Source organism: Siniperca chuatsi, linkage group LG12, assembly GCF_020085105.1.
Source record: "Siniperca chuatsi isolate FFG_IHB_CAS linkage group LG12, ASM2008510v1, whole genome shotgun sequence".
Classification (NCBI taxonomy): Eukaryota; Metazoa; Chordata; class Actinopteri; order Centrarchiformes; family Sinipercidae; genus Siniperca; species Siniperca chuatsi.
The window spans coordinates 19,640,492-19,667,213 of NC_058053.1; the positions used below are offsets into that span (position 1 = coordinate 19,640,492).

Here is a 26,722-nt window from a genome sequence, read left to right on the forward strand (position 1 = left end):
CTCAATGCCATCTCATTTCTCTGCCTCTCTCTCTGTGTTTCATAACTCTTAGGCCCTCTACTCCGTGTCGAATCGGTAAAGTCCCTGGTGAGAAGCTTGTTATTCAAAGTTTCCCTCTGGAAGGGCAAGTGTTGAGGCTGATTCTCAACAGCTGTGATGTTTTACAAGTACAGAGCCAGGAGCACGTGACACATCAGTGCTGCACTGTCAGTAAATCAGTGCCACCTTTCTCCTCACAACTCATTTCCACACTGTTATCCTTCCTCCTCTATCCTTCCCTCTCATCTCCTTTTCTTTTCTCTTTTGTTCGACTCCAGAAGTTAGCTAGCTACAGACTGCTCTCTTGGCTTGGCCAGTCCTGGCTGCACTGGTGATGTTTCCATTCGGCAGTTGGATGGAAAATGAATGACGCAAACAACCCTGAGAATAGCATAGGCTCACTAAAGTGCACAACATGGACTCTAAAGCATATTGCCTGTTCCAAATACACACCCTGTTCCCAAAAATATTTATTTTGAGGTGAGGAAGTGTACTTGTGCAGTCTCAATATACTTACTAGTTTATGACACTTACTTCATTTAGTATATTCTGCAACTATTAGCAACTGTATCCACATATTAATACAATAAGACTAATGTCTACAAAATCTACAAAAAAAGCTTCACAATATTAGCTATAATGCTTTATTTATGCTTGACAAGAAATTTAGTGTTTAAAGTGTGTTCAGTACATACCACAGGGTTGACTGGATGTTTAAAGATTTTCCTGATGGTCTTATCTAGAAACATGGCACAAGATAAAAATCAGTAAAAAAAAAAAAAAAGGAAAAAGTGAAGGAACTAAATAAAAACCACATTACAAACATGATTTGCTCAAGATGTATTTCGTCTTGGAAGACTGAATGAGAGAGTTCCTTAGTAGTGGCTTAAGTTAAACTATTTTTATTCAGTAAGGCTGGGTTGTACCAACAAGGATTCATTTAATCTAAGATTAGTTCTAATCAGAGTTTAGCAAAACTAGGTTTAAAATGAATTAATCCAGATTTAAAATTAAGCAGAGCTCTGTTGCACAATTAAAAACAAATCTCCGTGTAGTAAATCCAAGTTTACTGATGTAAACCAAAATTAAATAGAGTTTAATTAATATGGAGATGCTTGCCAACCAAAATTAAAATAAATAATAAATTTGCTCTGTATTCCTTAACAAAACATTACATTGTTTGGTAGCAGGCTAAAAAGTTAGCCTGACATTACTCATGGACCCCCTTTACACCTTGCATTAAAATGCGTCTCATATCCAGATATGATTTTAACCAGATTTACACCTGGTATTAATATGTGTCTCCAGTGTCCACACTGAGATCCAATCGCATGTCCAGCTCAAACAACCAAACGTCACATCCTCCTTGTTTGCTTGGGTCCAAAACAACAACAAAATGAAATAAAAAAAGATTGTAACAATCCGTGAAGCTGTACTACTGTATGGATGTTTGATTGCTTTTCAAAGCGGTGGAAGAGGCCATCTTCCACAACTGGAATGCCGAAGACAAAAGCAGAGGAGGATGCTGTTTATGCAGCTGTAGCGTGAAACTTAACTTCCATCTGGCATCGTTTCCTTGCTGCTACCTTTCATCATAATGTGTACTCCTATTATTTTAGATTAGATTCAACTTTATTGTCATTACACATATACAAGTACAAGGCAACGAAATGCAGTTTAGGTCTAACCAGAAGTGCAATAAGCAAGTGCAGGATATAAAGTGTGTGCAGGAGAGAGCAATATTATGAAAATATTTTTCAAGTGGTACTATGGACATTATATACCGATAGCATTACTATAAACAGAAGTATACACTTGGATATGTACAATAATGAATTGGACTGAGCAGAACAGTAGTGCAATGAATATTAAGTAGTGTATATTATAGACAGAAATAACAGTGCAGTAGAAGAGTTATTGCAGTATTCAGTACATAGTACTGGAGTGTAAATGATGCAGTATATGTATAACTAAATAGTCTGGTAGTGCAAATGAACATGTGGTACATGTAGCAAAAACAATTTAGCAGCAGCAAAAACAATATAGCAGCATTTAAAGTTAAGGTATATGAGGGGACAGTGGAATCAGTAGGGGGCAGAGTTCAGTAGGAAGACAGCACTGGGAAAAAAGCTGTTACTCAGTCTGCTGGTCCTTGTCTGGAGGCACCTGAGGCACCTGCTGGAAGGCAGAGGAGAAAACAGTCTCTGGGCGGGGTTAGAGGAGTCCTTGAGAATGTTGCAGACAGCGTTTCCTCTGGATGTCCTAAATGGCTGGAAGTGGAGTCCCTGTGATGCGCTGGACAGTTTTCACCACCCGCTCCATTCCCTTGCGCTCTGCAGCAGAGCAGTTCCCATACCAGACTATGACACAGTTGGTTAGGATGGTCTCTGCTGTGCAGCGATAGAAGTTCACCAGGATAGCTGAGGACAGTCGGTTCCTCTTCAGTGTCCTCAGGAAGAAGAGGCGCTGGTGAGCCTTCTAAACCAGGCAGGAGGTGTTGGTGGTTCAGGACAGGTGCCATCCCGTTAATGTGGATGGGGTCATGTATGCCTCCTCTCTCCTTCCTGAAGTCCACGATGAGCTCCTTTGTCTTGGAGGTGTTAAGGAGCAAGTTATTGTCTGAGCACCATGTGGCCAGGTGCTGGACCTCCTCCCTGAAGGCAGTCTCATTGTCTCACAACGATGAGATCAATCACCATAGTATCTTCCGCAAACTTGATGATGGCGTTAGATCCATGCACAGGCCTGCAGTTGAGTGTGAAGAAGGACTAGAGGAAGGGGCTCAGCACACAGCCCTGTGGTACGCCAGTGTTGAGTGTGATGGTGGTGGAGCAGTTGTGGCCTGACCTAACAAGCTGAGGTCTGTTTGTCAGGAAGTCCATAATCCAATTGCAAATGGAGGTGTTAATGCCCAGGTTTCCAAGTTTGGTGATTAACTTGGAAGGGATGACAGTGTTGAATGCACAGCTGAAGTCAACAAACAGCATTCGTGCATAAGTGTCTTAAGTCCTTTTGGTGTGCCAGGACCAGCCGCTCAAAGCACTTCACAACAACGGATGTAAGGGGGGCAGGAGGGCAGTAGTCGTTCAGGCACATTGGACTAGAGTGTTTCGGCACTGGCACAATGGAGGTGGATTTAAAGCATACTGGCACAGCTGCTTGGGCGAGGGACAGGTTGAAAATATCCATAAAGACCCCAGTGAGCTGCTCTGCACATGCCTTGAGTACGCGACAAGGGATGCCGTCTGGTCCAGCAGCCTTGTGCGCGTTGATCCGGCTCAGTGCAGAGTAGACATCTGTGGAGGTGAGTGTGATGGTCGGGTGGTCAGCTGAGGGTGTGAGCTTGGTGGCAGTTTCCCTATTGTCTTGAGCATGAAAATCGTTAAACTTGTTCAGGAAGGAGACATCTGTGGCTATGTGGGTGGAGTGTCTGGGTTTGTAATTGCTGATGGCCTGGATGCCCTGTTGGAGTTGGAAAAGTGCTCCTCTAACTTTAGCTTGTAGCAGTGCTTGGCCTTTTTGATGCCCCCCTTCAGATTTGCCCTGGAAGTGCTGTAGGCCTGCGGGTCACCTGATCTGAAGGCAGTGTTGCGTGCCTTCAACAGGAGGCGCACCTCCTTGTTCATCCATGGCTTCTGATTTGGGTATGTGGTGATCTGCTTCTGAGTTGTAACACTGTCTATGGTGATGTTGATGTAGTCCAGTACGGAGGAGGTGTAGCTGTCTATGTCCGTATGAGAGCCACAGGTGGCAAACATACTCCAGTCTGTGTGTTGAAACCTGTCCTGGAGTGTTGAGTCTACCCCCGCAGGGCATACTAGTTTATATTGAGTTTAACTCAACAGTGCTCAATTGGGTCGAGTTTGTCCCTTAACTTTCTTAGTGTTATTTGATTATTTTGCTCAATCCGTCTAAAAAAGGCAGCCATTTTAAAAGTTGAACCTCCTCAAGTGTAAGTTTAAAGTTAATACAGGATCACATTTTAAATTGGAGCTTAAAGTTTTGGTGCAACAGAATTAAATTTAATCTAGGTTTAGAGTAAAAATGAAACTGAGGTTTAATGAGAGGTTTAAATTTAACCTTTCTTAATTTTAAAACTTGTTTTAAAGTTTGGTGCAACATAATTTCAAATTAAATCATGATGTAATTGAGTTTAAAAATGAATCCTTGTTGGTGCAACCCAGCCTAAGACTGGTTAGTATCTCCTGGGAGGAAAGGATTTATATGACACAGTATATGCATATCATGTCATCACGGTCACTCCTACTTAGCTAACTGGCAAAAACTTAGTCAGCATCTGCAATTACCTACTTCTCAAACCTTTGTTTATTTGTAACGGCCATGGTGAGAGTACGGTTTTATTTGGGGTGAGAGGGACGATATGTGAAAAAGTGACATCAAACATACCCTCTATGTTCCCTGTGCTGATGTTGTGAATGACCGGCTTGCTCCACAATCCAGTGCCATCCTTAGAGTTGGGCTGGACACCGAACTCATAGACTGTGTTGGGCTTCAGATTGTCAATGACCGTGTCACTAGTTGGGCAGGTCTGGTAGTTCCACTTCCTGCTCCTCTCACGATAACGCACTGTGTAGTGTCTGAGCCAAAGACAGAGCAAAACAAAACATGAAGATATGAAGATAAACAGTAAATCATGTCTATGAACAAACTCAGACATCCAGATGTACAAGAAGCAAAAGGAACTGCATTTGCTGCTTTAAGACATTTTGTCATTCATTCGAGGCTGCATCAGTTCTGAGTTCCCAGCCATTTAAACCTTTTTAGGAACATTCACACTTAAAAGGGACAGTTCATCCAGTTCTGATTCTGATTCTGATTCTGACCCCAAAATCAAAAATACATATTTTTTCCTCTTACCTGTAGTGCTATTTATCCATCTAGATTGTTTTGGTGTGAGTTGCTGAGTTTTGGAGATATCAGCCGTAGAGATGTCTGCATTTTTTTTAATATAATTGGACTATATGGTTTGTGGTGCTCAAAGCACCAAAAAAAAAAAAAAAAAATACATTTGAAAAACTCAACAGCAATGTCTCTTTCCAGAAATCATGACCCAGTTACTCAAGATCAACAGACCTTGTTGTGAGCGGATTCATGTAGAAACTATCGGCAGAAAGACTACAGGTAAGAGGAAATGTGTATTTTTGATTTTGGGGTGAACTGTCCCCAGATTTCTTTGCGAGAAGGTGTCACGTATGTTGTGTAGGTGGACTCCTCTTCTAAACACCTGTGTGCACAAGCTGTCCTGGATCCACTGCTCAGTAACCTGAGAGACTTCAGGGAATCATTTACTGTTTATGCAGTTATACCAGATATCGTGTGTGTGTGTGTGTGTGTGTGTGTGTGTGATTGTGAGTGTGAGAGAGAGTGTGAGTGATTTATCCTTCCACCATCTATTTCTATGCTCAACAAAACTACAATACAGCCAGCGTACATAAAATGAAAAGGCTGAAAATGGAATCTCCATGCATTAGTGTGCTTCTCTTTTTCAGTACATATGTGCATCTATACCAGCCGTCTCTCTGTCTTTGCTCTGTGGCAGAAGAGGTGTTCAGTACATGTTCAAATCTTAATCAACAAATTTTCAAGGTGAACTGAGTTTACTGAATCACCATTACCACTGACCAAATCAGTAACTTTTAGCAGAGGAGCTCCCCTCACTGGTGACTGAGAACAGTCAGCTCAGCTGGGATCCACTGTACATTACGCCCTCATTAAAAGCTTATTAAAAGACCAGAAAAGCCACAGAAACAATCATAATGTGATAATTCTGTCGTAAACGGGCTGCTGAGTTGTTAACCTTACGTGAAGTGCTTGTGTAGGCTAGTTTTGTACTGAACTAAACATGACAGCTTGGACTACCAACAGACTAAATTAACTGAGTCTTTGAACTGAACGAAGTGATTTGAATCAGCAAAGTGATTCCACCTCTATGTAGCAGAGGTTTCCAATCTGTGGGGAGGCATGGAGGGAGAGATGTGAGGTCAAGATACTGTTGCGTGAGGTAAAAGGAACAGGTGCATGTCGGTGTTCTGAAAACAACGGGAAGTTAGTTATTGTAGTTTGTCTAGCTGATTTGGCCCAATCATCAACATGGTCAGCAGTTGCAGTAGCAGCAGTGGCCGTGACACACAGCTCGTGGGGGCAATGAAAGAATAACTAAACCCCCAAACCACTTTTTTCAGCTGAAAACGTAAAAAGTAGTGTTGTTGATGGATTCAGGTCCAAATCTTGACATTTTAGTGCAATTGTGTTATAAATATGCATAGCAACTGCCCTCTACAAGTTGAAACCCAGCTATTGCAATTGAATTCAGCCAAAACTTCGGGGTTTAGTTACTCTTTAAGGAAAACGCTTAGCGCCCAATTGTCGCAAAACTCATACTCCTTTTTCCGAGTCATAACTCTGTCGAATCTGAACACACAGTGGTTATATACATATTTTTAGATTCAGTGTGATCCATAAATCCGTTTAGAAATCATAGAAAAAAATACGCTCCTGATAACTCCAGAACTTGCCCCAGAATCATCACATTTTTAAGTTTTTCATTGATAGTTGTCTGTACATCCATGTGAACATTGCAAACAGGAATTGCTAATAGCAAATTCATCATACTTTTAATGATGCCAATTTGCAAAAATGTACACAAATAGAGGTAAAAAAAAAAAACAACACTCTTAGTTGTTGCTTACGGCTAACGGTCGTGTTGGTAGGGTGTGTGTGGGGGGGGACACACCTCTGCTCTGTTCTTGAAAAGGATGAATGTGTGTGTGTGTGTGTTAGTGTGCAAGCTCACCCATCCTCAAGACAGTCATTCATGACGTTGCCTTCATAGGGGGTCTTCAGCAGGGTCCCCCAGGACAGGAGGACTGAAGTGGGCGTTACCGACCCAATGACCAAGTGTAGCGGCTTCTGCAACTCCACTTTACCTGAGAACAAATGAACATTTTACTTTTACCTCCATGTTCACCTCGATGCCCAAGCCCTCATGTTTCATGTCTGAAAGCCACTTTCACCCGTGTCACCTTGAAGTTGATTTTTGTTCCTATAAAATTCTTGTTGAAGCATTACCTTTACACTGCTTTTTCACCTCATTGGTTGGGATGGGCTGGACGGCGATAAGGTACTTGGGCTCAGCATCTAAACACAGAAGAAGAACAAACTAGAGGTTATAGATCCTCTGAGCGTCCACAGACAGACTCATCACTTTCTTTTAGCCATGACTGTGCATCGTAGCAGTCTGCTCCTCATCTCTGTGTGGAACTTCACAAACACACATATCAACAGACTTTCTTACCAAACTCAGTCTCATACATCTGTCCGTTCTCAGGCAGCTGAATAAACTGTTTGGAGAACATGCTGCTGCCGTAGCCCAGGATGTAACCCTCAAGCTTGGTGTCAGCGTTGGGGCGCAAAAACTTCATCACGATGGTGTCTCCTGTGGCGCTGATACGGACTTTCATGTTCTGACGTCTCACTGGGGAGGCAGGAGAGGACACAATTGTTCCATTAAACATTCAAGTATTTTCTGTTAGTCTTGTTGATTTTGAGAATATCACTGCATTCATGACTCAGTAAGGTGCAAGGCGGCCAAAAAAGAATTAGATGTAATATGGATAAAAGGAGGGTCTGCACACTTCAGTCCAATGCAAGTATTTAAAGATAAAACCATGCTTTCAGTCATTATAGATCTTCATCATGGCAAATGTTTGATAAAAGGAGTCTCAGAGCTGCTAATGACATCAAATAGAGCACACCTGTGCTTTTTCATGCAAGTAAACAAGGGAAATGCAGTTCAATATTGGATTTCCTGTGTTCTAAATACAAAGGAAATACCACAAATACAACACATCACAAATAGTGAGAATAAATACAGACAGAAACCAGGAAAACAAAATACATATCAGAAGTAATAAAAAGGAAAAAAATACTGCACAAAAATGGAGATGCTGCAGTACCTACAAACCTCATCTTCTTTCCATTTTAGTCTTGTTTTGTAAAAGCAGAATGAAAAGCTTGTGAGGAAGAGTTCACAGAGTTACATAAATACTTCTATTTTAACAACCTGTACTTCCCAGATTCAACACTGTTCTCCATCACTTCACAGGCACATTCAAGGAGTACATGCAGCCAAAGCAGACTTAAATTCTGCTGAGGTGTAAGTTTTACTGAAAGCTAATAATGGTGATTTTATTAAGAGAGTACAACACTAGGAGAAGAACCTAATAACACTTTTTATTGTGCTTTCTAACTGGACAAGAACATTACTTTTATGGAGTACTAATATTAAGGATCTGCCACTGACAAGCATCATAAACCGCATACATTGAAGCTTCTATATGAGGTAATAGTGGGTTAAGAATTGGCTTCTGAAATGAACATACTGTTATTGTAAATCAAAATCTATGAACACGTGTTATTAAAAGTTGAGGTCAGCAAGGTAATGTCGAGCTTGTGTTGATTTGACAAGAAAATAGTATAAGACTGGCACACAGACAATATTTTTGTCTCTCTGTCTCTCTCTCTCTCTCTCTCTCACACACACACACACACATTGACATCACTTTATAAAGTGATTACTTTTCTGCCAGAACTGACTTCTACAGAATACAGTCCTAATCAACAGAGCCTGGGGACAGATATTAGATGATGACAGGCTTCAAAGGGTGAGTCAAAATAAACCAAAGCCATGAGAGGTTGCAGATGAGCTTGTTTTTACTGATCAAGGCAACCATGAAAACTTGACTTGGTCTAATTTCTTGGTCAGAGATCGCAGAGAGCCTGTTGGCAAAATACTAAAAGCAAAAACAGAAAGGGAGTACATCAAAGGTAGGTAAGAGACTGTCAAATATGCATATTTGATTCCACACTTGACCACTTGACCATCACAAAATTGTAACGTTTTCTGTAAGTGACCAACTCTGAGTTGATTACAAATCTAATTGTATTGATGAACTGACCCTGAAGCTCAAACAAGCGTGATTTGCTAAACTTTTTCTACTAAACAAACACAAAGAACAAGAATATCTACACTGGTGACAATGAGGATTTTAAAAAAGGGCAAATTCACTGATAAACTAGTGAAAGAAAAAACTTTATTGAGTGTTTATATTTCTATTAGTGTTTATATTTCTAGTAGTGAGATTGTGTTTCTTTTATATCTTTCACTGTCTTATGTAAATGACTTTGAATTGCCTTGTTGTTGAAAGGTACTATACAAATAAACTTGCCTTGCCTAGTGTATACGTGATGACAGCATGTGCAGTGGTGCATGTGTGCATGTACATACCGACACTGATCGTCAAAATAATATCTGCTGGAAGATGATGATCAGGTATTTGATCTTCTTTCAAAATATGTTACAGTTGGTTCCCAACTTTCCAGAAAGGTGGCTTTGTTGTTGTTATCGAGAGTAAAATTAATTTGCTGGTATATTTGGATGGTTTAAGCTAGCAGAGGTCACCGAAAGTGCAATTTTTGTGACCAAGGGGGACAGTTACATAAAGCATGTACATTATTGTCAGGTACTTGCATGGTGCCATAAAGGCTGATTTTAGTGCCTGTAAATCCCACAAGAAATAATCTGTGTTGGGTATGATGGATGTATTACCTGTGGGGTTGGAAGAAACTTAAAGGAAGGACATAAAGGTCTGACTGCCGGGACATCAGCTGCCCATCTCTTGGGGAGGTGGGGGTGGCACACACAGCATGTTAAGGAGGATTCAGTAAATGTTGGATACAACAATCTTCTTATCCACCAGGTTCTTAAGTATCTCTGCCTTAGAGGGGCAGGGGGATATGATCTATATAATAATCTCAAAACTCTGAGTGCCATTTAAGTGTTGTCACCTTCCAAACAAACTCAAACATTGTTTGCTGTAATTACTGCTAGCTTATTTTAATGTTTAACTTGTGTATGAAGCAAGTTTGAGTACAGTGAAGCATATCATAACTAGTGAACTGACAAGCAACTCTAGGACTCTGCAAGTACAAAGAATGGATGAATTTGCTTATTTTTCTCTCATCACTTGCCTCTGTCATGTGGCCTTCAAAACTAGCCAAGAACCGGGCATGCTAACAATAAGTCAGTTTGTAACAGATATGCTAAGAACATCAGAAAACTCAGATGAGTGCAGCTGTGCCAGAAGTGTGATTTATGACATTTGGCCGATGCAGATTGTAGCAGTTTCTTGTGCAGCAACTTTAGTGATTTGTTCTTTTTTTAATTGGGCACCAGCCAGGGGTTAACCTGATAAAGAAGTCCTTGTGTCGCACAGTCACCCACACAAAGGATGTACATAATACTCCAGGTGACTCCGTCACCATACAACCTCAAAAAATGACACGTTTGGAAAAAGACCTTAATAAAATATCACACACAGAAATCAATTGGCGGTGTCTGTGAATATCTGCCGATTGTACCAATGGTTTAATATGACCTGACTGTGCGCATCTATTGCAGTTAAGCAGGCTATCTGGACAAGCCAACTTTCCTTCTGATAACTCCAGCCACTGGCAGGAAAGTGTTGCTCCGCTGACTCTAACCAACGTCGCATAAATTATGACCTGGAGGCCGGCAGTAGCAATCACGGCTCTGATAAAATGTAGTTTTTCCCAGTATGGACAGATGACGGGACGTCAGATCGTCACAACGTGTAAAACAATAAATAACCACACCAGTGCAGACTTGGATGATAAATGGTGAACAGTGGTAACAGAAAGATATATAGGTTTGTCCAATTAAGCCTGTTTTTAATAAATTGTGGTTCTGTTTTTATCATGTTAAGTGGATTTTAATTCAATGATTCATGTCCTCCTTGATATATTTCCCTCAACTCTATCATTTCAACTTTTATCATTTTATTTCACAGTGGAAATCATAAATGAGTCATTGAGGGTTCAAACCTCCGCCTCTCATAGTCTACAAGGCTTAGAACAATGGACTTTCTGCTTGGATTATGGCTCGTACTATACTCTCCACAGCACATGTCCTTGGCTCATATTTCGGCATTAAATGAAATAGTGGAACTTTGCATGAGGAATAATGCCAGCAGCTGCCAGATGCCAAAACAGACACTGACAGTGAAAGAGGGGGAAGCCCTGGATTTGAAAAATACCCTCATGCTTTTCTAGCTATGTGTTTCCTATCAAAACTGCATTTGTTTTTATTCTCCCATCAATATTTCCGATAAAACACGGGTGAGATTGGCTTACAATGGAAGGAAAGGGGCTCAGAGTGTATGAAACATTTGGAAACTTCTGGCAGCGCGTTTTAAATTCCAGTACAAGCAAACACTGGCTCAGTTCCACAACAACCCGTCCAAAGCCCGGCCATTTGGCCCACACACCGCTTAGGGACTGTTAAGACTTATCAGTATTTCCAGAGTAAAATGAATAAAGCTTTAGGAACTGATCCAGTCACAGTCCTGATAATCAATCAACTACAGTACAAAGGAAAACTATTGACATGTAGCTAGCCAGAAAAGAAAACTGTTAAGCCACAAAGTCATGTTGTGTGTGTTTGTGTGGATGAATTGATTGAAGGAAAATAATGATTGATTACTTGAATTTAAATTCTTCCTGCTCTGCTGGTGACTTTGACCCTGTTAAACACATGAGATCATTGAAGATTTACAACCTCACCAAAAGACATGTAACTAAAGTATAATTAAATCTATAATATTACCCTTGATAACCATGGATGATTGCTGAACAGTCCTACCAGGCAGAAACATAGCCTCAGATTGAAGTGACTATTAATATTTCTTGTTAGAAAGTCAAAGAGACACAAAACAGGACGCAAAAGGAGATGCAAAAAGACTACAAACAGATGCAAAACGCCCACTAAGAGACGTAAAGCGACCACAAAGAGACACAAAACAACTACAAAGAGACACAAACTGACCACAAAGATGCAAAACGACCACAAAAAGACAAAACAACCACGAAGAGACATAAAATGACCAGAGAGACGAAAGCGACCACAAAGAGATGCAGCTTCGTCGTTTGTAGTCGTTTTGTGTCTCTTTCAATCTGTGGGACTTGTTGTTTTGTAGGAGGGGTGGGGGCCTTTTACATGGGGCCCATTGTTTCTAGCAAAAAGAAATGCTACTATGCCATGATTTAACCAACAATAGATCTGTGTTTTAATAAATATCAGCTGTATGTAATGAAGAGTTGGTCACAGATTTTGGAGACCGTTTCACGAATGTCATTCCCAGTCTAGATGTGGGTGACATTCCATTATATATTATACTGTAAATCTTATAGTGACGACAAATCTCTTCAGTTGAAACATCGTGACATAAGCAGTCTCTACCCTTCATGCAGTGAACATAACCAATTCATCAACGATTATTGTACAAGCAAATCCATCAGAACACTGGGAGTCAGCCAATAAACATGTCAGATTATGCAATAAACAATGCCATATCATTCAATAAACATTTCACCATTGTATTCATCCTATTTTGGACTACTAGCCAGAGGATGTAATCCTGCTGGCCTGAAAAGAAAAAACACCATCAAACTGGAAACTCAACCTTGGCTTAGCAGAGCAGCTATCTTGGATCATCAGCAGTGATGGATGATCCTCTGGGAAAGGGAGTATGTTAATGGGGTTGTCAGCATAACACGCTCTCTTCCCTTTCAACCGCTGTGCAACATGATATGTGTATGTTTGGTGTTTGAAAATAAATATTAAAACGTGCATCTGTACAGTATGTGCAGTTTTGGCATCAGCACATCCTGATTTACTGTCTCACATTACTGCGGATTTCCACCATTGGCAGTTTTACTCCACTGTCAGAAGAAGAGGACTGCGTTAAAGTAAACACTCTTAGAATAAATACACTGAGATCATCACAAGACTTTTCCACTCATGCTGATGTGTGAACTAATGAACTATAAATATCTGAAGCAAAGCCTAAAAAAAAAACAACACTTGAAACAAAACTACAAGGCTTGTTTGGTTTTCAAAATATGCAGTGGAAAATAACTTTTCCACTCTTTGTTGAAATGAATGTAGTAGTTTTGGTGGATGGAAGTGACAGAATAATGAAGTCATGTCAGTTTGTCTTGAGCAGCTGAATATCACAGCTGAGCTCTACAGACTGTAAATTCCACTGACTAAATGAGGGTATAAACTCTTAATATTGGTGCAATACATTGCTCTACAACCTCCATGTATCACACTCTTTTCTATAAAATCAATTATACACACTGTAGATGACACCCTTCCTGCCACACACACATAATATGCTGCCTTTGCATGCATGGTACCCTGAGTGATTTTACGCAGCTCTGGCATACACTATTTCAGCCTCTCAGGTTTCTGCCCTGGAAGAGCAGAGGTGGAGAAGAGACTTGGCTTCCTGTGCTGTGGAGACAGAGACAGATGTTTTATGGCCCCTTGTTAAAACAGTCACCTTCATTTAAAGCAATGAAGTGCGAAAATCTCTCTGAGCCTCGTGCCAGCCAGAGCACAGAGGGTTTGAAATAATTTAGCTGGTGAGCAAACGACAGCTGAACTGACCTATATTAGCTCTAATGGGAATATCCAGAGCCTGCAGACCGGGGTAACTCAGCCCTCTGAATATCTACTCTAATCCAGCAGGACCCTCTTTGATCTGGTCCTTCTCTGGAACAATCTCATCTCTTAGGTTCACAAGAGGCCTCACCTCGCAGCCCAGCGTGAGAGAGCTGTGCCTGGGATTATACTCTCACATTTTCCCCCCATTTTGGCGGCTTCCATGCAGGTCCCTCCGCTCTCACACTATATATTCCCCCTGTCAGATTTGACAGAGCAACAGCTGTTTTCCCTTCCCCTGTGGCGCTACTCCATCCCATCCTTCTCCTCCTTCACTCAATCTCTGCCGTCCTATATGTGTCGCGGCCATCTTTCCATCAACCTGATCCATTTTCAACTTCCTAAGTTGCTTTGAATTCATCTGTCTTGTCCTCTAATCTCCTCTTCTTTCCTCTCTTCTTCCATATTTCCCTCTCATTAATCTGTAAATGACATGTGGCCATATTTTGTCTGGCTCAGCAGCAGTTTCCAGGCCATATATTGTCCTTAAGTAGGGTATTGGTAAATAATTTCCTGTATTACAAAGGATTGAACTCATTCAGATACAGATACAGATCGTCTCATATACACTTACTCGGTTTATTCTTAGTGGGAAAAAAATGTTTTAGGGCATGAACACATGTAAATGGGAATTAAAAGCCTTGGGAAGTACAGATCATCTAACAGTGTATAGACCTGTCAACTCTGACACCTGTGTATTATGCTATAATATCTATGACACAAGAAAGCAAACACACGTCATTGCATAACATGTTTCATTCTAAAACCAGGGGCTTGATCCAAGAAGAACAGCGATACAGACGTTTAACTCTCCTCTCAAAGCAAAAACACACACACAGCCCCTTTCATCTAGCTCCAAAAGCTGCACATTGAGATTTGTCTGCAAGCCAAGTTCAGCCAGCAAGTTCCGCACCGGAAGCAGCCTTTTCCACTATGCTTACCTCTTCACACCGACTTAGTCTGCTCACCTCAAATCACTTTTACTTTCAAAATCTTCAAAGGGCACCCAAGTTTAACTTGCAAAATAGAGTCAGAAATGGAAAGCCAGAGTGCAAGCGTGTGTGTGTGTGTGTGTGTGTGTGTGTGCGCGTTTGTGCACTGCAGTGAGATAATGAGAAAATATGGAAAACGTTTGTGGAAAATTAGCTGTTTTCCAAGTATATCATGAGAATCCTAATCAGACAGAATGGGCTCAATATGCTATAATCTACTTATCTACTTATTAAAGTGAGTCTGTTTTATGGTTTCTTTTATGGCATCTAGGAAAAGAAAATATAATGTAAAGATGCTGCGATAATGTCCATGCTGTTTTTGATATTATGGAAACATTTTGGACATATGTGGTTTGCACTGGCCAGAAATTCTATGTCTGCTGCACTGTCTGTGTTTAATTTTAAAGACTCTTCAGGTGGTTTGATAAAATACCTTAATAAGAGTTGTAATATGTTTGAAACAAATGAAACAATAAAAAAATCTTTTACCTGAGGCAATGAATGAAAATAATTAGCCAGTTTATAAACTCATCAGATCGTCTGCTTGGTGGGCACAGTTCCAGGAAAGCCATGCCATCAGGTAGTCTACAAGTCTAACCCCTGACCCCCAACCTGGAAACACTTTCATTAAAACCTGTGAGCTGACCTACTTCACTGTGTCTGCTCACCTCATTTCAGGGAAATGTGGATAAACCACAGGGATCGTAAAAACAGTGCTTCCTAATCAAGGCAGTTTGAAAGCCTGACAGGTGGCTCAAGCTTATTTTACTTTTAGGCTTGGAGTTCAACAGCATTTAACAGAATCAGAAACATAGCCAGGGGAAAAATATGGAGTGGAACTAAGTTGATTAAAAAAACAAGAGTTTGCTGTTGCTATCGTGCTGACCTGAATCATTTCTTTTATTTCAAATTCAACATAGCTCCTTTTTCACCGAATATTGTTTCATGATTGATAAGAATTTGAGGGCATGAACTTGAACTTTTTTCAGCTTCTGAAGGGGGGCATCATGACAGAAAAAGTTTGAGAACCACTGCATTAAGGACACTTGTGTACCACCAATAATAGAGTACAGCTTGCTTTTTCTGGACACAGAAAACAAGTCTGTGAGGAACATGGTGTAGAGCTACATTAAAGACAAATGTGGTAATCATGGTTGCATCTAATAATAATGGTCTGTTTAAACATATAAATATAAAAATAGAAGGAAAGAAGTCTGAGGAAAAGCCATCAGCTTGAAATGTGTTGCCTTTACTTGTCTGCATATTTCAGCCACTTTTGTTCGTCTTTTGCTCTGTATGTGTGTATTTGGAGATTTCTGCACATCCAACTTTCCCCCCATCTTTCTTTATGATATTACAAACAATATGTGTCAAATGGTATCCATCACTTGACATACTTTGCAGTAAATGGTTGTCTCAATATGGTTACAAAACCATTTCTCTTGTTATTTATCCTTCTAACAAATATCCATCTTACTAACTATGACATATGGTCTTTCTAAGCGTATCCCAGCATGCATTTGGCAGAAGGAAGAGAAAGACCACGGAAAAGCCATCAGTGCATCACAGGGCTAACATAGGAAGACAATCACACTGATGTTCACTTTCACTCGCATAGATCTTAGACTGTTGGAGGACACCCACAAGCAGAGAAGACCATAATGACCAAACATTGGTCCATGCAACAAATACATCACTTCACATGCAATCAATAGTGTGTCCTGATGTGGATGTCTCAGTGGAAGACAATAGCACTGATGCAAGTTATCACCTACCTCTGCTCCTGCGGGGAGTTGAGGCGCCAGAGAGAACTATCCCAGCGATGAAGACCATGAGAAGAAGGACCAGAAAGCAGTGTGAGTGTTGCTGCATCCCCGTCATCATCATCTCTGCTGTGGTCGGCTCTGATTCTCAGGTGTAACAAGCTGCTGTGATCTGGATGAGCTCAGTTCAGCACAGATATCTCACAACAGGAGTGAGAAACAAAAATAAGATTCTGTCACTCAGTGTCACTGCTCTGATTGAATAAATGTTTTGGTAACAGGTTGAGATCAGTGTGTGCTGTAGCTGCAGGAGTCAGGCTGGATGTTTCTGGAGTGGCTAGACTACTTCTCTGAGCTGGTGGCTCTCAGGACTAGTGCAGCTCACTGGACTGGACTTCTGGATGCAGCAGGCTGCTCCTGCACCATCTATAACTCTATAATGGAGGGAGGGGAAAGACAGAGCCGGACACACCCACTCCCATTACCCTCCCCCATCTCTCCTCTTCTTTCACTTTCTCTCTCCATCTCACTCTCTTTTTCTCTGGAAAAGGAGTGAAAATTTTCTCCAAGCTTCCCACCCTCTTCAGTCTCTTTTTTTCTCGCCTCAGTCTGGTGTGTCCCCAGCAATCCTGCTTTCCATTTGCAAAGGCCTTTTGAAACTTTTCATTGTTCTTAGTCTCTTTCTCTCTCCCATTTTCTTAGCTTGTCTCACACCAAGTATGTTTACATGCACTCTAAGATCCCAGTTTTGATAATTCTGGATATGACATTTGCATGCAACTTGAGAAATTTGGTTATTCATATCCATGTATACATGATTTTAATAGTATCCAGATTTCTAATCGTCTGTGCACCAACCCTAATACCACACAAAAACGTCAGTATTGGACGATTCTGCAAAACGCTGCATTATGTTCATTGCCAGCATTTTTTAAATTCACACTTTCTACAGTATGGTAACTACAGTATGATTAGGGTTAGGCAACTAAAACAATTGGTTAAGATTTGGGAAAGATCATGGTTACAGCAAATAAAAATATTGTAGTAAAGTAAGTAAAGTAAACTCCGGCCTTCTGCATGAAACTCAGATGTGCAACACACCCATCAATCACCTCCACACTTTCACTTTCTGCCTCGCTGCATGAAGTGCACAATAGTTCCTGTATTGGCACTGAATGTTGACATCAAAAGAGCAGAATTGTTCATTATGAGTGTATTTCCTAGGAAACTTTGCTGTTGGTGTGTCTTTAACTCCACAACATCTCCAACACTTCTTTTCTGAACTGATTGACCTCAGCAGTTGAGGATGAACCCACTTTGGTTTCTGGCTGCCTGGACTCTGCTGTAGTTACCACTCTGCTGGATTTGACTTCTCCATCTGATCACCAGTAATGAAAAATGAGAGTGACAATATAGTTTATTCTCCATGTTACCGGTGTTAGACTTTCCCCTTTATTTGCTTTATTGGCATGACAGACTTTGACTTTCATTTAAATGTAGATCATTACATTGTTTATCATCATATTTTTTTGTTTTGCTGAATATCTACTACCTACCTCAAGGACACATCTGTGCACATGGCACAGAGATCATACAGAAATCAGAAACCTGAATAAGGTGTCTGCATACACATTATCCCGGTATATCCTGGAGTACTCCAGTTAATATGTTCATGTTTCATGCCATAAAGACAAGACTCAAGGATACCATTCACACAGAGGGTAACAAGAGATGCTAAGCTGGAGTAAGGCAATTAATTGCAGACAGTGCTAAAGATGTGCTAAGGTAATAAAATCTTATCCAGGTTTCTGATGCACACACAAACCCTGGGATACTCCAAAATAACAAATGAAACCCAGGATAGTGCACCTGTAAACACACACACTGTAATAGTGTGTGCATGTATAAGGATTTTATAATTGCGTACTTAAATTCACTCTATTATCTCTTTCCCTGTTTTTACACACAAACACACACATATGCACACACACATCCATGTCTTGCATATCTTTAATTTCCCAGCCCCTTAACCTAACTTCAGTTTAAGCCTGATTCTGAACTTAAACCTAAAACCAAGTCATAACCCTAAAATAAGCTGTTAAACTTGGGAGGACTAACTTTTTGGTCCCCAGTAGAGAGGCAAGTCCCTGCAGCATGAGTGGGCTTCCATATTTGGGTCCCCACAATGCCATATGAACAAAAACACACACTTCAAGGATAATTGGAACAGTCATATAAGCTGTGTGTATCCAAAAAGTTATGTGTGTATGGGGTATGGCTGCCATTATATTCCATGGAAACAATGTCTGTCATCATCCTATCTATAAATATATTCTCTGCCAATGACAAAAAACACATTAACATCATGTGCACCACAGACAAGCTGACAAAAACAGACCATTTGCAGCCATGTGTCACACATTCAGACATGACTTTCTGGTGCATCGCAAACACATGGTGACAGCGTTTCATCATGGGCTTTCTTTGAAGTCAGACTCATTGTATATCATTGTTTACAGCCAATGAGTTGTTTTTTTTGTGCAAATGTGTGTGTGTTTCCTACAGCCAGTTTTAGTCCTGGTCAGCCAATCTCAGCCAGAACTGGGCCTCAAGGACAAAGAGTGTGTGCGTTTGTGAAAGGCGCGAACACTTGCACGTGCATGTGTGTACTCCAACATCTCCACCCTCCAATGCAGTTGATTATATCCCACATGTCATCACACGAGACAGGAAATGATGTCGCGAGCCAGAGGAGGTGTGTCTCTCGAGGAAGTCCCTGAACAGACTGTTGCAGTGGAACCCCGGCCTTCGTCACGCCAGAACCCATTAAACACAGATGAATCATAGACTGCACTCTGTGAAAATGAGAAGAGTTGGGATCAGTTTGGGGTGTAACCAGTTTGACCTAACCTGTTTTGATAATAACCTGATTTGTTTGCCTATGAAGTCACAGTATCACTGGGATGAAGGGAAACATGGCAGATAAAGGAAACCACATTAATGACCCAGTATTGTTTTTTTTTATCAGGCACAATTCTCTGCTTTCATTTCATCTTCAACATCTCCTCTTCCCAGTGGTGAAAAGTAAGTGCATTCACTCAAGTACTGTACTTAAGTACAGTGAGGTACTTGTACTTTACTTGAATATTTCCATTTTATGCTACTTTTACATTTCTAATCCACAACATTTCAGAGGGAAATAATGTATTTTTTACTCCACTAGATTTATCTCAGACTTCAACACCAGTTACTTTTTACATGTAATATGCTTCTAAAATGCAAAACATTAAACCAGTGATTCCCAACTTTTTCGGTTTGTGACCCTTCCAGATGTCTGTGAGTTGTTAGCATTTCTAACTAAGAGAGATTTCCCCTTTAAACTTCTCAGATGGTTTCATTTACGTAACTGTTTGAGGCCCAAAGTGGTAAAAGTATTCACATTTTTCACACAAAAGTGGGGGAAAAGAGAAAAGTTAAAAAAAAAACTGAGCACAGATTTGTGCACCAGAACTTTGGTTTTTGTTCTTTCCTACCACATTAATCATCTCAAGACCCTTGTGACCCTTTGGAGGGGCCCAACCCCTAGATTAGGAACCACTGAAATAAACCACGAAACCGCATATAAAAGGAGATAAAACTAACTCCACCTTAAACAGCTACAACAGTAAAATAATGCATGGTGATGAATTGATGCATCAGTATTAACAATCTAATCATGCAATAATATATCACTGACAGGGGCCATTTTTCTGCAGAATAAGTACTTTTGCTGATAATTTTTCTGTACTCTGACTCAAGAAATTTGAATCCAGGACTTTTATTTATGATCGCGTATCTTTACACTGCCGTATTGGTACTTTTACTTAAGTAAAGGATCTAAATACTTGTTCCACCACAGATTAAGTTTTTACATACAAAACAGATGACGAGTTGATTATCTCCGCCAGGTGTAAGCCTGGAGGGTATCATGCGCTTGGCCATGTGTGTGTGTGTGTGTGTGTACTCGTGTGTATCTGTCCACAGCTAATCTCACATACTAGTGGACCCATCAGCCTAATACTTTTACTTTTGATGCTTTATGATATGATGATATTTCTGTGCTTTTACTTAAGAAGGATTTTGAATGCAGGACTTTCACTTCTTCCATCACTGTCTCTTCCTCGTCTTCCTCACTTCTTCCACCTTCTTTTCCTCTTAGTTCTTTCTCCCATATAGAGACCTCCTCCTTCTCCACCATCCTCACCATGTCACTTTCTATACTGCCATCTCTTCCTCTTCACACTTTCATTTCACGTTCTCTCCTTGTGGAATGTAGTCTGGTTTGCATAAACAGTAGAAAATTACACTCTAAGTGTTGGCATCAATCATAATTGGCCTCTAATTCTCTAAATGGCCCAATTTGTTACCAGGTGTGACAGCCTGAAGGGTCTCTCTCTCCCTCCCAGTCTTTCTATGCAGTTAAATTTAAATATTTGTTTTTTTTATCGTGGGAGGAAGTGACAATTCTAGCAGCCAAAAGTTTCCATTTATTTCCGATTTAATGAACAGGATTTTATTGCTGTTTGTCAGGATCACTTATTAACATATTTAGAAAGAATGTTCTCTACTGCTTGTATAGTATGGACAATTTGTGGAAAGTGTATTTCAGTCTTTCAGCTTCCTGCCTCTTTCCTTTTGGCCCTCTTCTACCGCCAGACGACCCATGACTCGGTCTGAACATTGTAACTGTCTGTTTTAGTTTGTGTAAGAAAAGCTTGAAGGTCCTTGACCGAAATGTTGTGTCCCTAATGAACAGTATGCAGGAATTCAACCTTTTCTTTCACATTTCATTTTCCTATGCGCCTGTGTATTAGATAACAGTTTGTTTTAGTTTGTTAAAAGAAAAAAAGATTAAAAACGTACCTGTAGACACAAAATGGTGACCCAGAACACAGTCAACAGCTGAGACAGAAACTCTTGCAGCTTTATTGCATGGTGACTAAGTGCTCAACCAGATTTACAGAAAATTGTCAAAGGAAAATGCAAATTAATGTACATTTCCATTCACTTCTGTCATGCGAATATTAGGAGTTGAGAGCAGTTAGTAATTCTCCATTTGGGTACCATTAAACCATTGTAGAAGAGGGCCCAACAAGATGTAATTAATTATTCAGTCAAATCACAAACACTGGAAAACCATGTGGAAAATGTGATGGAAATATGACATTTCTGTTTAATTCCTGTATTAATTTGAGGAAGATTACAGTGTGTTCATTGCTTCACACAGATCTGATGCTTTCATCTGCTGCCTTTTGCCATCTTTTCAGCGACAAGTGGCATCACATGCATGTACGTCAAGATTAATTTGCTAAGTCTGTTTCCATTCCATTGTCATATTTTCCTTTGAGATGAATGGGCAGTAATGAACACATGCATTGCACCAATGTTCAGAGATTGTTTTATTTTTCTTTAAAAAATCTGCTATAAGACAATTTAAAAGATGCTATAATCACAAAAATTCTACACGAGGTGGTTTTAAAATCCAGCAGAAAATGTTTCAGTCTCTCAGGTTCTCATCGGTGCAGCACTGACGAAAGCAGTACTTTTTTACACCTCAGTACTTTTTATCCATGCAATAAAGCTGCAAGATTCAAGATTTGAGATACATGACTCTCTTTCAGGATCCTTTTTTGAGTGCAGGTGAGATTTTCAGTCCCTTATTTTACTTGTTACCAATTTGCAGCCCTGCTGCTACTGTGAAGGAATACATGTGTGTGTTCATCACCAAGTTTGAATGCAAATTTGTTATTTTCATAACTTTCACTCTACAGTTATTGTCAACACGTTCTCTTGGTTTTAAAAATGATCCTTAATGCCAGGAAAGCATCAAAAGCTTTTCGGAAATCATTAAATGTCTTTCCCTATCACTTTGTATGTAATCACTGTGTCATCCTCCTTTTCTTGCTCTGATATCTTTTATTCCCTGCTTGCAACCATGATCCTTTTCCAGCTCTACTTTCTTCCCTCTGGGTTTGTGAAGGATGCGTAGGATAGAGGAGAATGGGTCAGGCACGCTGTCCTTGCTCTGCTTTTGTCATCACAGATTTGTCATTCCTTTCCTTCATTTTATAGCATTTCAACACATCATCAGCTCCACCTGCCAACATGCGCCACGCAGCCGGAAAACTGTGTCAGGGTTGGGTGCAAAAAAAATGGAGTGGTCTTACACACTCACACATCAGTTTGTGTATGTCACCTTCCATAAGGTTGATGATACTGAAGGTAACAATAGGATTTTTTCCTTCTCATCCACAGGCTAATAGCCACTACGCTCCCTGAAGAAGAATCACCTTTACTCAGGTGGGAAAACACTGACCAAAATCTTTCTCAATATGAAACTGACATGTTAAAATTTTTATGATTTCTTTTTTTCGCATCCTCCTCGATTTCTTCCTTCCAGTAGGTGCAGGGGATTGGAAAATGTTTGCTGCTGTGGCCAAGAGCAGAAGGTCTTTCACAGCTCAGTCGAGTGTGTGCAAGTTTCCTCACTTGGACTGGTTGTAATTTTGAGTATGGAAAAAGACAATAATTTAGATTTTTTTTTCCACTCACTTTTTCCAATCTGCTGATGCCATGAATGGAGTGGCTTATTAAGTTACAGACTTCCATACCAGGTCAGAGCAGTTTGAGGATGAAAATGTTTCAGACATTAAAAGACTCAAACTCATACTCTACTTCATGCCACACCATAGAAATCATGCTCCTCTGTCATCACTATAGCACCACGTTTCTATATTATAACCTCTATTCTGATACATATTTTGAAAGAATGCCTCTGACTTCTGACCCTGCTCCATTTTTGGAAATTTATTATGTGCCTGTCAGGATGTGTGGTAGTGCAGTAAGTCTGGTTTTCCTGCCAGATAAACGGGCTCTGCTCTGCATTCTGTAGCAAAGTGGAAAATATGATGTATGAAATATTCTTCCAAATATTCTCACAGTTTCTCAGAGGTCACAGGCTCATTTAGTTTCACTTATGCATCCATTATGTGCACACACGTTTTCTTTTTCATGTGTAGATAATAGCAGCCTATCAGACACACGCCTATTGTTGCTGATAACAATATTAAGTCACAAATATCAAAATCGCAGCAGTACCTACCACCCGGAGGATGACTTCATTGCTGATTATTGTAACAGTTGTTGTGGTTGTTGCTCAACAACTACACAATGTTAAAACTTCGCATATTCACACAGAACAGGTGAACAACTTATGTGCATCTTTCCACATCTGCTGAAGATGAAGTCAAAAACCTAGATAAAAGACAATTCTTCAAAATAAACGTTTACATTTACACCACAGGCCAGGACCAGTAATTCCTTTGTGAAAATGAGACCCGCAACCACAACATGATGACGTTTGATAGACAGACCAGTGTTATTGCCAACTGCCATGTGGCAATCAGCAAATCTTTCTTTTTGGAAAGCCATGGGGGACAGCAGTGCTGTGGATGATGAAGTAGAAGGATTTAGGAGGACTACAGGACAGAAAAAAGAGACAAATATAATTCATCCACTCTAAATTTGTCTCAGAGAGCAGAAGAGAACGACCAAAAGCTCAATGTGGTTCTCATTTCGTGTGCCTTTGTTTGTGTATATGTGTGTACACGCTCACTGTGTCTGTGCAAGCGTGCATACTTTATGTATGTGAGTGCGCTTGTCAGGATGGATCCTACATCTGAAAGATAAATAACCACATTACATGGGAGGATCAGGCGTGTAGCTTAGAGCTGACAGCAGATAGGATACTAGACAAATCCACAGGCATTAAGTAAGAATCTGGCTCTCATACGCCGATACAAAAACACGCAGATGTCAGTATCATAAAACTCCCACTTTTTACACGCTTTCTGCTCTGCTACTGCACTGTTATTTCACTCCAAATAGTTTTAACAATCCTGCAATACAAATGTGATGTAGATGCAGACTGACCTCTGTACACATGCTCTCTTTCCCTTAAAAAAAACATTTTGGAAAATATGCATTCGCTTTCTTGCTGAGTTAGTTGAGAATATGATACCACTCTCATGTCTGGGCATTAAAGCAGCCATAATCAGTATTTTTAATATCAATAATGGATCACATGACTGCTTCCATATGAAAGGAATCACTCGTAGTCATGAACCCACAGAGAATTATCACCCGACTCTGCAGTTCCCCTCAGGCCTATGGAGCTTTATTGCGAGTTTCAGTTCATTGTTTTTGTTTTACAGGCTGCAAATTCACACTGACCATTCTCATCTGCATCATTTTCAGCAGCAGCAGGCAGCTGTTTTCAGCAAAAAAGCTCTAAAAACCCACTGTACACTACCTGCCCAGCCCCAAACGACAGGCAGACGAAGTTAGCAACTAGCTGGTGAATAAAGTGGATTATTTAGCAGCTAAAGGGCCAGCTATTTTTCTCAGGTTTAGCTAGAAACCAAAAACAAAGATAAAAAGAGAGGGGATATTGGACTGACATTCCACAGGTGGCCAGAAACATGACTCCAAAGGAAGGCTAATGTTGCTCCTTGTATGGTAAATAGGCAACTGTATGCTAGCAAGTTTGACATAAGAGGTGATGATATGTCAGTGTTGTGTTTATAGCTTTTGTCCACTGGCCCCAAGTGCCAAAAATCTGTCAGGTTTAAGTATGGCCAGGAGATGGTTAACTTACCTTAGCATAAAAACTGGAAGCACCTCTAAAGCTAGCCTGGCTCTGTCCAAAGTTATGTAGCAGACTTCTGTAGCACAGTGACTTCCTCCAAAAACTTGTCATTTTGGGTTTTTGTACAGATTGAAACAAACAAGATATAATGTGTTGATTTAGAGGTGCTGGTAGGTGGATTTTCCACCTTTGAACAGAGCCAGGCTAGCTGTTTCTCAGTTTCCAGTCATTATGCTAAGCTAACCGGCTGCTGGCTCTAGCTTGATATTTACAGCACAGACATGAGATTGGTATCAATCATTTCATCAAATTTCCGGCAAGAAAGTGAATAAGCGCATTTCCCAAAATGTTAAACTATTCCTTTAACAGGATCCAAAGGTTAAAGCAGAAAAATGTTTCTGCTATGTGAATAAGAGGAAAAGTATGCATAATGAAAAAACAAACACAACTTGAGGCTCAATGAGGTGTGTTATTAACCACTCAACCATCATATATTACAATATGGACTGCATTCTCCATGATTCCACTAGTCCATTAAGCATCCAAATGCAAAACACAGACCAGTCAAACAGGGAAGAGGGTGCATCCTTGACAATAGTGAAAACAGCAATACTTTACGTAACACATTTATGACTAAAATCACATAGCAGATGCACATCATGCTAAAGTCATTTTCAGTCCCTGACACAGTGAAAACCATTCACCTCTGCCTCCTTTCAAGTAAAAATCCAGCATCATATTTAGTTTTAAGGTTAAGACACATTTATGAAATAATGTTTTATGGTGGAACATTGGCAGGATATGGGAGGGCAGTCTTGTACTGTACACGAGTGCTGCAGAATGGGTCAGTGTACATACAGTGGAGCTAACACAGGAGGCCTTCAGAAGCCAACAGATAAACTGTTTAGATGCGTTTGTACACAGTGCACATCTACTCGCTTCATTCCTTCCCTGCACTTCATCATTTGTGTTATTGTGAAAGTTAACAGCGCACTTTTGTCTCCAGAAATAAAACAAACACTGTGAGATGGCATTAATACAACAGCTACAGTATTTGTTGTCTCACCCGGGAAAAATGACGAGTGAATGCCTGTGGAGGCAAAATGTAAATTTAATGTATTTTTAATGCTTTCTTTCAATCACAGTGACATATCGCCCCATGCTAAGCTAGTTTAGAGCCATCTTGAAATAGTGTAAGGCCTGTCACTCGACAGCAGAAAAACTAATTATTAGAAAAGAGGTTCAGCGACTGGGAGAGAGGTAGACAGAAAGAAAAGAAGGAGACACCTCTGACTGAAGTGAGTTTGTTTTCCTGGCTTGGTAATATGATTGTACTAAAGCCTTCTTTGGTCTCGGCTCTGTCTTTGTTCCTCTGGGTGATTAAGACAAATAAACCATGGGATCAAACTAAGACAGGTTCTGGAAGACAGAATGGAGGAAGACAGGAGAGATATGAACATATTTAGTACAGCTCAGCTCAGTAGGTGAAAGCAAACGGGAAGGCAGTGCACTACACTGTGGAAAATAATCACCCACTCCACATCACATCAACAAATCATTTCACACTTACCGAACAGAATACACCACAGTTTACAGTAAATGATGTAAAAAAATCGGCAGTGTGACACTTTCTAGA

General features: G+C 40.3%; 1 protein-coding gene and 1 long non-coding RNA gene across 6 annotated transcripts in view; one reads left to right on the top strand and one right to left on the bottom strand.

Annotated features, from left to right (window-relative positions):
* LOC122886121 (target of Nesh-SH3) overlaps positions 1–16,804 on the bottom strand; it is a 34,485-nt gene extending 17,681 nt beyond the window's left edge. For all 5 annotated transcript variants that reach the window (XM_044218081.1, XM_044218080.1, XM_044218078.1 and 2 more), the window contains exons 1-6: positions 16,413–16,804; positions 7,355–7,534; positions 7,129–7,197; positions 6,854–6,986; positions 4,447–4,637; positions 735–778 (exon numbers count right to left, since the gene is read on the bottom strand). In XM_044218081.1, coding sequence (XP_044074016.1) covers positions 735–778; positions 4,447–4,637; positions 6,854–6,986; positions 7,129–7,197; positions 7,355–7,534; positions 16,413–16,524 — 729 coding nt within the window. In that variant the 5' untranslated portion in view covers positions 16,525–16,804. The remainder of the gene's footprint in view (positions 1–734; positions 779–4,446; positions 4,638–6,853; positions 6,987–7,128; positions 7,198–7,354; positions 7,535–16,412) is intronic.
* Positions 16,805–21,926: 5,122 nt separating this feature from the next.
* LOC122885997 lies at positions 21,927–23,540 on the top strand. Its single transcript, XR_006380225.1, has 3 exons — positions 21,927–22,079; positions 22,695–22,739; positions 22,840–23,540. It is a non-coding gene; the product is annotated as an uncharacterized LOC122885997 (long non-coding RNA).
* The last annotated feature ends 3,182 nt before the right edge of the window (positions 23,541–26,722 follow it).